This window comes from Neltuma alba, unplaced genomic scaffold (assembly GCF_004799145.2).
Source record: "Neltuma alba isolate B1F8T4 unplaced genomic scaffold, ASM479914v2 tig00013860_pilon, whole genome shotgun sequence".
Classification (NCBI taxonomy): Eukaryota; Viridiplantae; Streptophyta; class Magnoliopsida; order Fabales; family Fabaceae; genus Neltuma; species Neltuma alba.
Window position 1 is genome coordinate 24,856 of NW_021637939.1, and position 17,086 is coordinate 41,941.

Consider the following 17,086-nt stretch of genomic DNA (forward strand, 5'->3'; position numbering starts at 1 on the left):
GGTTACATTAACTCCCTTTTTAATCGGGTGTGCTGTTCAATTGGCAATTAAGGGATATCTGTACAAGCGAGCGTTCATCCTTGCTGGCCCATCGTTGAAGTTTCGCACTGTTGATTTAGCGGCAAATTGAAAATAGACTTTCATTTAAAAGTGGGTCAAAGTCGCGGCTCCCCAAATCCCCTGAATTGGAAAGGGGTGTTCAAGGCCGGCCCGTCCCGGTCGGCCCGTTCTGGTCCCGGTCTATTGGGACGGGACGGATCCGTCCTGAAATTTTTCGGGACGGGACAAACCGGGACGGGACAAAAAAGGGACCGGGACGGGACGGGACACGGGACGGGGTCGTCCCGTCCCGGTCCCGTCCCGGTTCTTTTTTTAAAAAAAAAAAAATTAATTTTTTTAATTTTTTATAATATCATTTTTTCATATTTTTTTTAAGATTTGAGACTATTGTATGGAATTATGGATATATTTATTTAGAGTTTTTATATTTGTTAATGATTTGAGATTATGATGATTAGAATTTTTAGCAAGTTTTTTATTGTGTTAAAAGCTTTTGTTTAGAGTTTTTAATAACTATTATATGTAATATTTTGAGCTTTTGTTTAAGAGTGCCCAAACAAATAAAAAAGATGTTTTATAAGATTTAAGCTCAAAAAAATATAATTAAAAAAATCAGATTTTTTAAAAAAAATTAAAAAAATTAAAAAAAATTAAAAAATTAAAAAATAATAATTTCGGGACGTCCCGGTCCCTGTCCCGATCCGTCCCGTCCCGACCGGGACTGGGACCGGGACAACCCGGGACGGACCACGGGATAGAAAATCTGTCCCTTACTGTTCACCGGGACGGAACCGGACGGGCTTGCCCGGTCTCGATCCGTCCCGTGAACACCCCTAGGGAACCTTCCAAGCAGTAGGGGTGGTGCCTCTGGTCATTGATGAAGTTACTTTTGGCCTGTAGCCGACAATTGATGACCTCCCTTGGGGAGCATTCCTGTATATATTTCTTTGGATCATGTTTGATTTGTAGAGGAAGAGGGACATTGGAGAATCAAACGTCTTCGGCCTCTGCGCGACTCGAGCTCATTATGGGTTTCTAATTGGACGGTGTCGTTATTTTTGATTAATTTGTGTTTTCTGAGGTTAGTATGCTTTTTTGTTTTTTTTTTTTGGTGCTCTTGTGTTTTTGTTTGCCCCCCCCCCCCGGGGGGGTTTAGCATGTGTTTGAAGTTTGAACAAAGAAATGCTCATTGAAAGCCTATTGGAAGAGGAAGGGGACGTTGGAGAACCAGGCCTTCAAAAGTAGGAGACTTTGGCACCATGTTCAACGCACATCAACAATTATTAGCGATCAGATTATTTTCAGATTAGTTTCGACATCAACTTTTATAATTATATTTTAAATATTTCTTTTCATAAATATAAATTAAAAAGAATATTGAAACTTTTGATTTCTCAAGCTTAGTTTACCCATCAAAATTTGGTCGGGAAGTCTGATTTTTATTAATCAAGTCCTAAAATTTCCCATACATAATTTTATATTTTTATTTAGTCTCCTTAGGCCAATAATCTTTACCGTAGTCGATAAATTATAAAGAGGTTATTATTCTTGAGTTAATAGTTAAACCACATCTTTCTTTAGAAATTACATATCTGAACTAATTATGTGTCTTGTGGTTATGAAATTTTAAGGACTTGATTAATAAAAATTAATTTCACAAACCGAACTGATAACTTAAACTTCAGCACTAAAAATTTTATTATTTTTTCAAAATAAAACTAATTCTCTGAAAATTAAATTTATCATTTAAAAAGTTCAAAAATAAAAATGTTAAATACGGAATGTCTAAATGAAACTTGGCTGGCAAGTTCAAATTTTACTAAAAGGATAATCATAGAATGAAGGCAGCTCAGAATCTCCTGTCATAAGATCCTGGTACTGAAATTGTTTTATGAAGGCACTCAAGCTCAAAAACATGCGAGAACTCTTGAACCAATGATTTGTGAGTATTGTGAATGAGAGTGGCATCATCTAGATGAACCAAATCTGCTGTTTTCTTCACCGTTGAATGAGCCAAGTTCCTTCAGTAACCCTTTGATGCTTCCGATTTGACGATCGCGTATCCCGCATGGGACAATCCAATTGAAAGGAGTCAAATCGGTGGTGACATTAAGGGCGATCCCATGATAGGTTATCCACTGGGATACTCGGATGCCTACTGCTGCCACTTTCCGACTTCCTGCAACATACTTCCATGAGAATATGCTTAAAATGGCCACAATGGCAAGCACAATTGAGTGCCTTGAAATTGAAGGGTCATGATATGTGGAAGTAGAATCTTTAGTCTTGTCTAAGGTTTTACAGAATTGAAATGTTAAAAGAGTTTATCCAAAAAGTGACGCAACAAAAAGAAAAATTTTCTTATCCAATAGCCTCGTCGCCCGATTATTTTGCTAACAATTAGAGAATTTTGATGAGCCTGAATAAAATAGAGAGATGAAACTGAATCGAACAAGGAATTCATTTTTAAAGTGGACTAGTTCCATATAAGCAAAATAGGATTTGAGAGACTTACCAACCCAAACACCAGTTAAACCTTCAATCCGGGAAGCCTTAATTGAAAATGTTGAAGAGAGAACACGGATGATGACCTCCTCCAGGCTCCTGAGGTACCAATGAAGATCCTTGTTGTGCTTTCGAAGATTGATAATGGGGTACATTACTAGCTACAATGCAACATCAAATTAGGATTCGTGTAAAACATTCAGATTCTTAAGCTGCAGTTTTTTCTATCCATTCATCTCAACACAACATAACAAGTAATTTTGAGCAAAAACCTGGCCAGGGCCGTGGTATGTAACTTCTCCTCCTCGTTCAGTTCTATAGATATCAAAAGGGGCATTATCAAAGTCAAAATTGAGGTTGTCTTCGGAACTGCCAGTCCCTAAAGTATAAACTGGTGGGTGTTGCAGAACAATGATTGTGTCCGTGCATTCTCCTTCCTCTTCTATCTGCGCCTTCTTTTCCCTGACCAGCTCTTTCTGCATTGACCACGCCACTTCATACGGAATTTGCTGGCGGTGCAAATCGATGAGCTCGCAGCTGCCCAATTCATGATTACATTCAAACTGAGGAATATGATTGAGCGAATAGCAAGAATAGATTAAGCAACTCACGTCCTTCGCTGAGCATGAATTGCAGAGAAAGATGAGACCGGCTTCCACCATATTAGGGGCTTGCGGTGTAGTAGTTTTGACTGAGAAAGAGAAGGGCATACGAGTACTGAGCTTGAAGAATTAGACAGCAAGAAGGTCATAGCCATAGGCGGACTCTTTCAAATATAAATAGTTGATATAATATCCTCTTAATTTTTGTTCCAGAAGCTTTGACGAAGATGCCTTAGTAAGCCAATTGGTTCAGGAAACTCCTCAAAGCCATTAAAGAATGACAATTTAAACTCAGCCTTCTAAATTTTTAGACGCAGCCTTCTCAATTTAATGTCTCCCATTCGAAACGTATAGAATATACTCAGCCTTCAATCCTTCAACTAGCCATCCTAAGTGAGCAAAAACAAATCCTATTTAAGAACATTGCGGACAAGCTGCAACAAAACAAAGAACCTGTACGCAAAGCCGAAGATAAAATTAAGGGATTAGGATTAAAAGCACCTGAAGCTGAATGTAGACGGATCTCGGGGAGGCCGGCTGTCTTTCAACTCATCAGAAAATATTTGGAAAAGCCAGCAATCGAAGACGATGGATACGGGATTGGATCGAAGTGGTTTAATAGGCGGCGGCAGCGCGGGGCAAGGAGAAGGGATCAGCTACAGGTACACTCCCGCCCGGCGATAAAAACAAGGAAGTGTTAATGCAGAGTACGAAACTCAGCGTACTAGGCCGCTGAACAGATTATAAACAATGTCTTCTAAGGCTTGTGGGATGAGAAGGAAGAAGAGGAAGAAGAAGGCGTTAATGACGAGACGAGAAGCTTTCGGCGTGATCTTTTTGTGGCTTTTTTTCTTTTTTTCGGTTTTCCAATGAAAAGGTATCTTGAAAAAATTGCAAATAAAAACCCCTAGATATATAAAATTATAATTTAAGACTCTCAATTTAGAAAATAGTTTCAAGGCACCTGGTCCCAAATTACAAATATAAAATCTTGTTGAAATGTCTAAAATGCCTTTCAGTCAAATGACAAGTTGACTATGAGAAATAATAAGTTCACTCTAGCAAATGATAACTTCAGTAGATCAAATTACAGTTTGGCTAATACCAAATAACAAGTTGAGTATGAAAAATGATAAGTTCACTTTAGAGAATAATAATTTCAGTAGACTAAATCACAATCTGGCTGAGGAGTATTTCAAACATTTCACCAATATTTTATATTTGCAATTTAAGACCGGGTCCTTATTTGTTATTTCTCAAATTGAGAGTCTCAAATCATAATTTTAGATATTTGGAGGTCTTTATTTACAATTTTTCCAACTGTTATCTTTGTCAATTTATTTCAATAATACCAATGGGAAATTTATTTAGGTTGTTTTCATATTTTAATCATTTAAATAATTTTTATTAAAAAATGATTTTTGTCAAATGAACATTATCATTTTAATTTTTATCATCGAAAACTAAAATTACCATGCACCTATTTTTTTAAAATAACAATTTCGATAATAAAGAACAATTATTTTTACAATTTTAGTGTTAAAAACTTAAAATGAATAGTATTTGCTGATTTTGTTTTTTTTTTTTTGAGCAAAAGTATTTGCTGATTTTGTTAGATGAAGGGAATTTTGGATAATGTACAGTCATATTCTTCTTTCTTTTCTACCTTTTATGCAAATGAAATATCATCTTTCCTGTCAAACATCTTTCACTTTCATAATCAACGAAACATTTTTCTAAATTTTCCCTTTCTTTCCTCTTTTTCTTTTTTAAAAAGATTTTCTCACAATTTACCTTCGGTGAGCCAAACGCGGCCAAATTCCTGTTTCTGCCACTATCAGTTTCCTTCAATTTCTACTCACCAGGAAAAAAATTCCGTCAGAATGTTCAGCAGATATGGATTGAATGGAAAGGGAGTTCTGGCGAGGATCATTCTCCCGTTCATTGTATGGGATTTGATGCGAATGCTACCATCCACATTCACAATTTATAAATATTGCGACCTATAATTTTTATACTTCGATGACTAATGTTGCACACGCGCAAGCCGCAATGGATGGCCGATTTCTCACTTGCGCTTCGTGACGACGGTTGAGGTGAAAAAGAACCCCCGCCTTGCTGGGAAAAATGAAAATTCCTCAACTGGGGTCAAAACTCAAAACCCGTAGGCAGACTCATGTCGTCTGAGCTCTGAATCTTCAACACTCGTTGGCTAATCCTCCCTAAAATATATCCATCTTTCCTGCAGACATGTTCCTGGACACCTGCCCTGCCTCTCATGTTTTGGAGGGGTCTTATTGGACACCTGGGGAAGAAAAAGGGTCATGGATTTCCTGATTGAAGCTGCTTGGCCCCTTTCACGTGAAGGTAGCATTTTCAGAATCAGTAGCTCAAATTTTACTTTTATTTTCTTTTAAAAATTATAAATTATACACGATTAACCTTTGTGGCTCTGAATATAATGTGTTGCAAAACACAATCAAAACAAATGAGACTACCACATCAAATTTGCGTTAAAAGAAGCAGCAAGGGGTCCCTTTCAAATCATTAATACAAGTGATTGAATAAATATAATTACATACCATGGCGGGAAAAAGAATGATTACACCTCATGTAATAGAAAATAACAGGAAACTTTACATGGAAGCCAAAAGGTCCCTCATCTCAGCAACAGTTGGCATTGTTTCTGTAGGGTAGATCTTAGCGACAAGCTGGGCAAAATTTTCGTACTTGTCGAGAAACTCTTTCTGTCATAATTTTGGGGTAACTACATCAGAAATCATTCATCTACAGACACGCATTATCTTTTTTTTTTTTTTTTGGGCAAGCGCGCACACATTATCTACATGCATGTTCTCTCGTATAATCTTTCCATTCACAAACCTGCATGGTCTGCAGGTTTATCAATGAAAGATTGTGCAAGCATCATTAGATTTGCTTGCTTACCAAGCTAGTGAATGCTTCATCTAGTTTTTTTTTTTAATTCTTTTAATCACTCTTGCTACTTTTACATGTATCTTGAAGTGGTGGCACCCCTACAGACGATACTTTAATCAAAACCAGGTTGTTGATGAAATTCAGTCATGTTAATTTTTTGAAAAATTTTTGTATACCCGTGAATATAGTATTTACTACCCCATGCAGACATCCTCAACCACTTTGATCCTCTAGTATTTTCAGGAAGACACCAATATAAGAAAATTCTTTATCCTCCCCAAGAGAATATTATGAAATCACGAACATAGTTGAATGTCCCAAATAGTAATGTGACTTTGGTTCCACCACGTGAAAACTAGGAACCAGTTGTCTTAGTTAGAATTCCAGATCCATTGAGAAGGTGCATCGAGGAAGCTTATATCACAAAAGAATTATACACAGCAATAATCACTAACCTCTTCGGAGGCAACCGTAAACATCAAGTCCTCAATCCTTTTGCCAAACTGGAAGAGACGTTCAAATTGCTTTCCAAAGGAAAAAGAGGAAGAAAGAAAGGATACTGAGTGAGTTCAACATACTATATGTATTTTAGTGTTTGACAAAATGACCTGAAAAAGAAAGAAATCACTTACATAATAAATAATCATACTAATATGGCGTGTGCAAGCTTGTTCATAGGCTTCACTGGCCTGATGGTAAACTTAGCCAAAGTGGGAACGACATTGGCAAGATCATACAACTGAGCAGAATGAACAGAGCATGTGAAGTCAGTGTCTTCCTTTCAAAATCAACATAAAAGAAGGAACAGACACAACTTCCTCTTGGCAGATTGGAAAGATAGCCATTCACCTATTTTGAAATGCCGCATAGTTCTCTAAAAGAAATATATCTGCATACTTTGGATCTGTTTGTGCAATTTTTTCCAAAGTTGCGAACATTATGCTAACCTGTGAGGCAAAATGTAAACCAAGAAACAATTTACTGACATGGATTATTGCATCTTGAATCAGGAAAACATGATAACAAGAACAAAAGATTCAAATAATAAAAGTAAAATGAAAAGGAAGAGTTCATCACTGGAAAATAAATGAGCTTATTACTAGCGTTAGACCATTGAAGTGGCCCATCCGCCCCATCGGGTTTTAGGAGGCTATTAATTCCAAACTCACAAATGACTCCTTATTTCTAGCAGTAATTGATAAATTCAGCAAGAAATTATGAGCTGTAAAGCCAGTGGACTGGCAAAATAAATATGCCGAGCAGATAAATTACTGAAGAAACTCAAGTTAATTGAGATATAAGTGTGATTCAGCAATATAGAGAAAATTACTTCCTTTGAAAGAAAAACTATTGAGAATTCAACTTAAGAGATCTTTTTGTTTTACACAATGATATACTCTATTTTGAAAGACGCTCACACCCATTGCATAATCTGATTCCCCCCCCCCCCAAAAATTAAAAGAAATATGTTTGCATGAGTGGGGGTGGCACATGTATGACAAAGTGAAGTAGCTTCAAAAACACTCAAAATAAATGACTCCTTATTACTAGCGTTAGACCATTGAAGTGGCCCATCCGCCCCATCGGGTTTTACGAGGCTATTAATTCCAAACTCACAAATGACTCCTTATTTCTAGCAGTAATTGATAAATTCAGCAAGAAATTATGAGCTGTAAAGCCAGTGGACTGGCAAAATAATATGCCGAGCAGATAAAATTACTGAAGAAACTCAAGTTAATTGAGATATAAGTGTGATTCAGCAATATAGAGAAAATTACTTCCTTTGAAAGAAAAACTATTGAGAATTCAACTTAAGAGATCTTTTTGTTTTACACAATGATATACTCTTATTTTGAAAGACGCTCACACCCATTGCATAATCTGATCCCCCCCCCCCCCCCAAAAATTAAAAGAAATATGTTTGCATGAGTGGGGGTGGCACATGTATGACAAAGTGAAGTAGCTTCAAAAACACTCTAGAAGAAATGGCAGGAACAAGTGTTTTACTTTATCTTGCTCTAAAGTGTTTTGCGTCTTGCTTAAGCCTTTAACTAGAATGTTCTCTGTGAGATTTCATGTCTCTCCATCATGAACCGCAAATAGTTGAGAACAAACCACTTATTTAAGGGAATCACTCACAAATTTGTGTATGCCTGGTCAACCAAGTCCCTAGACTGAATGTACTGTTCCATCCGTGTAGCAAGGGTTGCAAATCTATGCCAAAAAAATTACGAAAACATATGATATTGATCCTTACAAGAAACTAAGATATTAACAACAAACAAGACAGTTAATGGTAACTTCTTCCTCATGCAAAATTTGAATTTCACAACAATTTCAATAACAAAACGCATTTTGTTTTGATGGATATCAGATGCACATGGATGTAAATATAACAACTTTAACTGTCAAAAACCAAAGCACCGTGGTCTGAGGCCAGCTAGGCAAAGTTAGAGATCTGCAGAAGTAGACATAAAATGTACAGAGTTTAAACTAAAAAAGAAAACTAATCACAGCAGGGGTGAGAATTAATGATTTCTTAACAGAAATATTAAGAGATTCATGTTTGAAAGAATACTGGATAAACAAAAAATCAAAGTAAAAACATTGCATTTGAATATGAGGTTATTTTTCTGTGATTGCATGATATCACTTCGTTGGGGGAAAAAAGTTGAAAAATCATTTTCACGGGTAAAGCATACTCCTTTGGAAACTAGAAATTAGTAGAAATAGCTAATGCAGTTTGAAGAAGACCAGGATCAGAAAGTACTATAATCTATAAGAAAGAGCTCAAATGATGGTAATAAGATCCTTCCACAGCATTTAGGGAGGATATTGTTGTAGGTCTATATTTTTCTATGAAACTCAACAAGAATGCAGACAAGTGCCCAATCTATTATACATAAGCACTTGCATTCTTTTTGGTACAAAAAGAGAGAACCAAGGATCCTAATCACCTGGGAATATACGATAAGACCCCCATTTGGCGAACATTGCGTTCATTTCTTTCAATTTGATGGCAAGCTTCATCAACAAACTACAGCAAGATTTCTTTAATTGGGTTAGCTTCAGCATAGATTTGGCGCAATAGCAATTTTAATAGTGTTAGCCACATACACGGCTGAACTGCATGGATATCCTAGACTCTAGGTGACCAAGAAGAAGGCGAACAAATCCTGCTGCGTCTGCTTTCTGACCAGAGAGATAGCGCTCTGTTATTCCATGCATTGATATGCAGCGCAGAGGATCAATCTTATATGCCCAATCCACAACAGCATAGAAGTCTTCCTGCAATAACATAAAGCAGCTTACTACCAGTAACATCTATGAACTTATCATATGCCAAATAACATGCCAAAAATTACATACAAGTGTTAAACCATAAGAAGCAGTATGTTTATCAGATTTGCCCTATAGCTTGAAACAGCCCATGCAGAGTCTATAAGAAAATCAATGATATTGACATCTGATAGACTAAATGTTTTCTTCCATTGGTGTTTTAAACACCTGTTAGCCGTCACTTTAAAGGTTACCATGCATACCAGAGTTACAGAATCCTAGAAGCTATATTCTGTTATGGGTCTAACTGTCACCTTCCACTGTTCCCTTGCTTCCCAAGTTTTCTCTGTAGGATACATATGCAGACTGTTAACTTGTTAACAGTTTCCTTTTAAGGATCAGCTCAATGGCAATTAAGTTGTTTTAATAGCCAGCAAAACAGTTCAGAGAGATACAGAAGACGACACTTCAGCTGGAAAATGAACCCCCCCCCCCCAAAAAAAAAAATTCCTCTAGGTGACAAAAATATCATGCAAGAACAGAAGAAGCGAACACTTTATTTCACAAATACAAGAAGCTCAAAAAGGTAGAGCAACTACACATACTTGGATGCCATCGAGCAAATCCTGGAGTGATTCATTTAAAGCTGCAAGCTCAACAGAACTTTTACCTACGAAATGAAGCAAATGGTCACATTGTGGAAAAAATGATTGTATCAGAGAAAATCAAAGTACAATATATTTTATATGCACTGTGAAGAAAGGATATTTGCAGAAAGTGAGGCACATGTACCTGGCTTGCTGTCATTGTCGTCAATGTCCATAATTCCGAGATCATCATCATTGGCATCATCATCATATCCAGTTTTATTACCATTTACAATGCCACCTGGAGGAACTAGCGTGGGAACTTCAAAGCACATAAAGTGTGCAAAGAAGGAGCTCTGCAGTACAAGACATGAAAAACACATTAAATGCAATAAGAGTAACTATGTTTTGAAGATCAATGAATATGAGGGCTGTTACCTCATCCACCAGAAGTGGAATAAAAATCGTGAGCATCTTTGCATAAGCCTCAGACACTGTAGAAGTGTCAGCAGCATTTACATTCTGACCAGAACCTGTCGAACCTTCAAGCCAAACAGTTGGATTTCTTGATGCTTTAGTGCTAGCACGAAGCTCATTTGCAAACTCACGAGCCTGTGGAAGACAGCAAACAATTCAAACATTATACACACGCACACATATTATTCTACTGAAGCATCAAATCAAAAGATCCGCACATAAAACCTACAACAAGAATTCTTAAACCTATGAGTTACATTATCTTATGTTCCTTTTTGCTGCTAGCAAGAACTTTAGCCAGAGATAATTAAGAGACAAACAACAAGGTGTATGACTAATTTGAAATCTCAGACCTCCCTGCGAAGAAGCAAGTTAAGTGAACTGCAATAAGCTTTCCTCAGTGAGCCCAGGCAATTTTTATCCAGACTCTGCAAGTGCACAGTATACGTCAGAGAAAGCCAAGAAAAGAAAATAATAAACATGTAGATGCAAGATGTTGTTAACCTTTAAATGCTGCAGAAGTCGTGCATATGTCCTACATTTGTACCGCAAGTCTGCATGATCTGGCCTCTTCAATTGTCCACGCTGTTTAAAGCAATCATGCCATGATGTACTTAAATTTCGAAGACTCTTTAAAATATACTTTTATTAGGAGTTTAAATCAAAAGTACCTGAGAGAAATAACTTTTATCGCTTATCATGAAATCCACCAAACTAGCAAAATAATTTCTTAAGAACTCTGAAGCTCTCCTGACAAAGGTAGATTTTAACTTTTCAAGTTCTGCACGCTTTTCTTTAACCTGGTGGAGAAGGAAGTAAGGAACCACCATTAAAATAGATAACATTAGGTCCCATGCATATAAAAAGTATCTACACAGCAGGAGCGATCTATTGGCCTTGGGATGCCAAAATTCTCTGAAGACTAATTGCAGGTGAAAGGTGACAGGAGTGATTAATAATCATTATATCACAAATCGCTGGTTAGATAATGAACAGAACGCCACAAGATGTGTAACAAGCTTTTTTTTTTTTTTTTTTAATCTTTGCATGAATGGTTTTTGCAGTAATCTTGACCCATCTGATTACTTGCTACTATTAACTCTAACTTGATACACTACATATACATGTCATTAAATTTAAAATTCTACTTCAAAAATTGAATTTTATGAGAGAAACTAAAAGCAAGCAAGAGAAAATACAGCTCTCATGTTTGCATAAGCAGGATCCAGATAAGGCCCTTCAAGACCACGCAAGGCTCCAGTCAACCATTCACATGCTTCAACATTTTGAATCATTCTTGCCTCATCAAATGAACCTCCGGTCAGACATGCTGCATACTACACAATGAAAACGTTTACATAATTACCAAAGTTAGTTAAATTCAAAAAAGGATTCAATTCACCCGCTTAAAGAATACCTCAGAAGGGACCCGTAGTCGCTCAACAAGCTTATCAAGCTCCTCAATAAGAGCTTTGTTATTCACAGATTGCATTTCCAAATTGTTATTGCGAGTTTCTATCTAAACATCACATAAGGTACTGAGACAAATCAAGAAGAGATCATTCCACAAACAGAAAAATATCCAAGGCACAGTTTAGATAAATAAAACTGAGAATTCTCATTCAAGGCAGAAATAACTTTCATACTAATCACAAAATTGCTGTTTTCCATAAACAATCATCATAAACGTAACCTCTCATTGAGCAGCACTCTTGCCAAAGTGCCAAACCCTCTAAAGCTAGTCAACAGAAACAATTCCGAAGACATACCCAAGGTTCACCAAAGGCACCTTCGATGGTAACTGAAAGGGAAATTATCTTCAAGTAAAAGCGCACATAATTCAGTGTCAAGATATGGAGCCTTTTGTAACATTTTTTTATACTCCTTTTATTAGTGTTCTAATTTTTAAAGATTCTGTTGGAACCAAATGTGGCAAAAATGATTTTATCAAAATATTCACTGTCAGCTACCAAGAAAACAAATGAAGTAACACCAAAGGCATTGTCACAATGGTGACTTTTGCTGACAACAAAATTAACTCATGAACATGCTTTCAACAGGGGAAGTGAAAAAACTAAACAGATGAACAATGACATACTGAGGCACAGCCATAACAACCATTGGTGGACAAAGTATACAACCAACTTCACATGCACAAGCCCCTACCGATTCAATATCCTCCCTCATGTGCCGAAGTTTCACATTGAAGATGCCTAACCATTCATCCATGTCTTCCACACAACTCATTGCTGTGTCAAGCCCTTGCAACACCTGAAGGCATCAATAAAAGAATCGCAAATAGGACAAGAAGTTCAAATAATTCTATAAAAGCTAGTTATGAGTAACCTGAAAATTTGTATAACATATCATCATATTTTTTTTATCATACAATGACAGCTCTAATGGTTCAAAGCAACAGTCTCAGTTCAAGTATCGGCACTAACTGGAAGCTTCAAACAAGGGCTAAAATCAGGCTAACTGGATAATCTCATGCCAAAGTCAAAGTCAATAGTGCAGATACGAAGTATCATTTTCCAATCACATAGTAACAGATCGAATGGTCAGAACAATAATGAAATGCTTTCTCTGCTCATGATACTGGCATGAATTGGAAGCTTTAAGTAGTAGGTAAAATCAGGTAAATTGGTTAGCCTCAAGCAAAAATCAGCCGAATGTGTTTAAAATGCTTATTGCACAATTTATACAACATAAAGGCCAAGCGAAGTCCATCCTTCTAAACTCAGATAGAAAACTTAGCTGCCACTGACCATATCAATGAAGGGATGTCTATACAGGGATATGCAACAAACAAGAACATATACCAGCAAAACAAAGGCCATTTATTTTGTTCATTATACCTCTTCTATCATAGGTTCGCTTTCTAAAATGGCATGCACATTTGCTGCTTCAAGAGCCTGGAGTTCTCTCTTCAACCTTTCGGAAAATTCTTCTGCTTCACCATTACCAATAACATAACTGCACATTTTAAGAATGTTAAGTAGTTAGTTGTGTCCATCCACATCTGTGAAAAGGAAAAAAAAGAACAAACCCGAATGTCAAGTGTGTTCGACCAACATCACTAATTGATTACACTCTTTCAGCATATATGTCACAAGTTTAGCGTTCAGTATTGGTTACTAATCTCTGGAATCCTCTTGTCAGCATCAACCATAAAATAGGGACTGGCTAGCAGGACTCTTGAGTATATTACTACACATTGCTAAGAAATGGCAGAAATGCAGCCGTCTCCTCCATTATGAAAAATTATGTTCGTCTCTTCTATTTGGCTCTATAATAAAATTTAGGACAAGGAACAGAACTTACGTTCCCAAAAGAGTCTCCATGTCCTCTTCCTCTGCTTGCGAGACAAGTTCCTTTTCAACGGCAACTTTCATTTCAGGCTGTGTCACAGCAGATGCAACGGGAGCACCACCTTGTGGACTCCTTTGTGTGGAAACTGGAGGTACGTTGGCCTATCTCACAATTATAGGAAATTATTAGCAAGGAAAAAAAAAAAACTCAACATCCACAACAATAACTTGCAATCATGACTTAAAACCCAACAAACTAAATGGCAATATCTTTGGAGTGATGAGATGAACCATACATAATACGTTAATAAAAACTAGGCACATATTTATTGTAAGTTTACACTGAATAGGACAAACACATGTACCTTCGCCCAGAGAGACAACTCCACAACATCAATACCAACAACTTTAGGAAGGTGGCCTAGAAGATCCTTTGACATATTCAAGATGCTAAGCAGCAGACGATTCCTACAAAGAAAAAAGAAATTTAAAGAGATAATTCAACAATCTCTACTGATATGGAAGACAACAATTAAATTGAGCATGTTCTCTCAACAATATAACCTGTCATCTATATTGCGCATTGTCCATTGAGGAGGAGCTACGCTCTGGTTTCTGAGGTTATCAAACCCCTACAAGATGTACATTCGTCACACAAAGAATATCATATAGAAAGGTATCAAGAAAAAGCAACTCCCAATCAGGAGATGAAAAAAAAAAAAAAAAAACTGCCTCTCATATCATTTCAGTGCCAAACTGAGAATAATAAGTTTAGAGCAAAAATAATTCTTCTATAGTATGGAAGAATGAACAATTACCAGTGTGAAGGTACATCCACTGGGATCATTGGCTATCACTTCCACTTTTGAAAGGTGCCTAAGCTTGTATATCTTTGCAGGCTGCAATGAGGGGTGAAATCAATTTTACAATACAACAGGATAGCATCTTTAACCAGAGAAAATTCACAGGAAAAAGGACCGCATTGTTAACATGCAGTGTCCAGTATCAACTAAGCCAGTTCTAGTTTGTTTGTTTCTTCTATGAAGATAGGAGAAGCATAACTAGTTTGTTTCTTCTGACGTCAATATTGAAGTATCAGCCAACCAAAGTTCAGTTTACCATCCCCGCCATGAACAGAATATACAAGTTAAATTAAAGGTTTGTTGAGGTCAGTATGTTTCGTGCACAAAGCACTTGAGATAGAGGGGTTAGCTTGTACCTAATCATTTAATTTTAGACATTGAATGATTCATTGACAAACAGAAAATGACATAACTTTAGGTTTTGGAGCATATGAATACGTATGGTGTAATAACTAGAGTTATGACTTGTGAGTTGTGACTCATTCACATGATAATTAGATTTACAATTCATTCTCGTAGTTCCCCCATGTAGGCGCAATTGCAGGAGGGCTAATGGTAACATGATTGAAGATATTAAAATAAAATAACTCTGACAACATTAACAATAAACAGTTAAACACCAATAAGGAACCATAAAAACTATGCAGTACTTCAAGCAAAACCAAGATAAATTAACAGGATATATATTGATTTTTAAGGGGGTAACAAGCATGGGATGAGCACCCACTATCAGTATGGTCATGAAAAGGGTTTTTTTTTTTTAAAAAAAAAAAGGCTAAAGAAAGCGGCTTATAAGCCGGGATATTGTTATTTTCCTGGAGATAGAGCACAGTGGCTTCACGCAATCAGTTTAGCCATTAGCCAACACCACCTAGCAGGATAAGCTGATTGTTGTTGTTGTATTGTTATTTTTCTTGAGATGCTCCAAAGAGAACAGATGGGGAAAAATTTTCCCCCAGGGTGATAGGAATCTTTGTTAGGAGAGAAAAAAAATACAAAGGAGAATTCATTGGTATCCTCCTAAAACAAAGAAAAACCAGCAAAAAATAAATAAGAGAAAACAACTGAAAAGGGCTCATCAATTCACTACCACACAGGCACTAAAAATTAAGTTCATTCCAAAGAGAGGATAGGAGACTATCACCTCAAGAACACCTCCTGTTGTATACTTTAAGACTCGAAGAAAAGCAGTTTTTCTCTGACCTTTAGAATTTACTGCACAAAATGGCAAGATCTTAATAGGATGCCAAAAACAAGAATTCAACAAGTTCTCATGTACCTAACAAATAGCAAGGTAACTTCAAACACCTAAATATTTTCCCACCCAGTTAAAGTCCAAGTCAATATCTCACAATAAAACAGTATTGTAGTGGTATTCTAACAATGCTATTGGATGATGTAATTATCATTCCACATTTATAGATAATAACTGGATTATCAAAGTAACTTAAACGCTAATTAAGGATTATTTTTAAAGCCATTTGCTCAGGGATATGGTATCCCTTAGGAACCTGAGATGAAAAGCAATCACCAAGAGACGATATTCCATTTAAAAAGTTTCCCTTAGACTTCGAGAAAAAGATATGGCAGATATAAGTAGTATGGATTGTTGTACAGAAAGTACAAGTTTAAGTTAAAAATGACTGGCATATTTGGTCTCCGTGGTGAGCCCTAAAGGGTTTAGCCCCGAGTGTTCTAATGCAGTTTAAGGAAGAAGTGAAAATTAAGCATTCTGAACATTCATTTTAGTCTTGTTCGTTCATCTAATGCAAAATTCCGAAATTCAGTTGAAACGCCACCAAATGGTCTTAGATTCAACCTCAATAGGTGAATTTAATTTAGAGAAACAAAGCTGAAAATTGCAGAAAGAGGACAGTTACGTACTGGATAGAGCGAGAACCCTAGGCTTGGCCATTTGACGGCCTAGCTTGACAGACTTTCCCCAGAGCCCATGACCCTTCGCAACACGGATCGACGTGACGACCTTCTCCTTGGGGTCCTCTATTGCAGCTTCACATGCTCGCCGGAGTTCAGCATCGTCGACACTGGATTTCGCCATTTCTTACGTATCGTAAGCTTTCCGAATCCGATCTCAAAGATCCCAATTGAGGAAGAAGAAGTAAACAGAGGATGGAGAGGAGTATTTACAAAACTGCTATTGACTCCTTTTACTATACAAGACGAACTCTATACCTCTGTTGCCATTTTGATTTTACCGCAAAACAAAAACCTCACGCGCCCTTCGCTTGTTATTTTTATCGTTTATATCCTGACCAAAAAAATATCAATAATTAATCAATACTTGAATTTGGCAACCATGGCTTTGCATATAGAGATAAGTTGTTCGTGTCCCGTAAATATTATATATATATTATGTTTTTTTCATGGTAAACAAGTTTTCTATTAAAAAAATTAGTGTGGTAATTAAATTAAATGTATGCCCATTCTTAATTAGAAATCATTAT

At 36.7% G+C, this 17,086-nt stretch overlaps 2 protein-coding genes across 2 annotated transcripts; both read right to left on the reverse strand.

Annotated features, from left to right (window-relative positions):
- Positions 1 to 1,853: 1,853 nt before the first annotated feature.
- LOC114739285 (octanoyltransferase LIP2p, chloroplastic) lies at positions 1,854 to 3,889 on the reverse strand. The gene is made up of 5 exons (XM_028927334.1): positions 3,669 to 3,889; positions 3,177 to 3,556; positions 2,838 to 3,102; positions 2,576 to 2,726; positions 1,854 to 2,239 (listed from the first exon to the last, which is right to left on the reverse strand). Exons 2-5 carry the CDS (start codon positions 3,320 to 3,322, stop codon positions 2,028 to 2,030), a joined length of 774 nt encoding a protein of 257 aa, XP_028783167.1. The 5' UTR covers positions 3,323 to 3,556; positions 3,669 to 3,889; the 3' UTR covers positions 1,854 to 2,027.
- A 4,350-nt stretch (positions 3,890 to 8,239) lies between these two features.
- Positions 8,240 to 16,816, reverse strand: LOC114739281 (exocyst complex component SEC3A). The gene is made up of 19 exons (XM_028927331.1): positions 16,506 to 16,816; positions 15,766 to 15,836; positions 14,577 to 14,657; positions 14,323 to 14,390; positions 14,124 to 14,226; positions 13,772 to 13,920; positions 13,306 to 13,423; positions 12,614 to 12,718; positions 11,865 to 11,966; positions 11,647 to 11,784; positions 11,119 to 11,247; positions 10,952 to 11,032; positions 10,801 to 10,875; positions 10,409 to 10,582; positions 10,176 to 10,326; positions 9,989 to 10,053; positions 9,222 to 9,392; positions 9,062 to 9,141; positions 8,240 to 8,318 (listed from the first exon to the last, which is right to left on the reverse strand). Exons 1-19 carry the CDS (start codon positions 16,678 to 16,680, stop codon positions 8,240 to 8,242), a joined length of 2,115 nt encoding a protein of 704 aa, XP_028783164.1. The 5' UTR covers positions 16,681 to 16,816.
- Positions 16,817 to 17,086: the final 270 nt, after the last annotated feature.

Bases quoted from the DNA above. Each gene is read 5' to 3' on its own strand.
- LOC114739285 (XM_028927334.1), bottom strand. From the start codon at position 3,322: ATGGCTATGACCTTCTTGCTGTCTAATTCTTCAAGCTCAGTACTCGTA. The intron at 3,103-3,176 runs GTGAGTTGCTTA...TGAATTGGGCAG, and splicing joins ATTCATGCTCAGCGAAGGAC to CTGCGAGCTCATCGATTTGC. The intron at 2,727-2,837 runs GTTTTTGCTCAA...GTTGCATTGTAG, and splicing joins CATACCACGGCCCTGGCCAG to CTAGTAATGTACCCCATTAT.
- LOC114739281 (XM_028927331.1), bottom strand. From the start codon at position 16,680: ATGGCGAAATCCAGTGTCGACGATGCTGAACTCCGGCGAGCATGTGAA. The intron at 10,876-10,951 runs GTTAACAACATC...GTGCACTTGCAG, and splicing joins GACTTCTGCAGCATTTAAAG to AGTCTGGATAAAAATTGCCT. The intron at 8,319-9,061 runs GTGATTAGGATC...TTTTTGGCATAG, and splicing joins GTCTTATCGTATATTCCCAG to ATTTGCAACCCTTGCTACAC.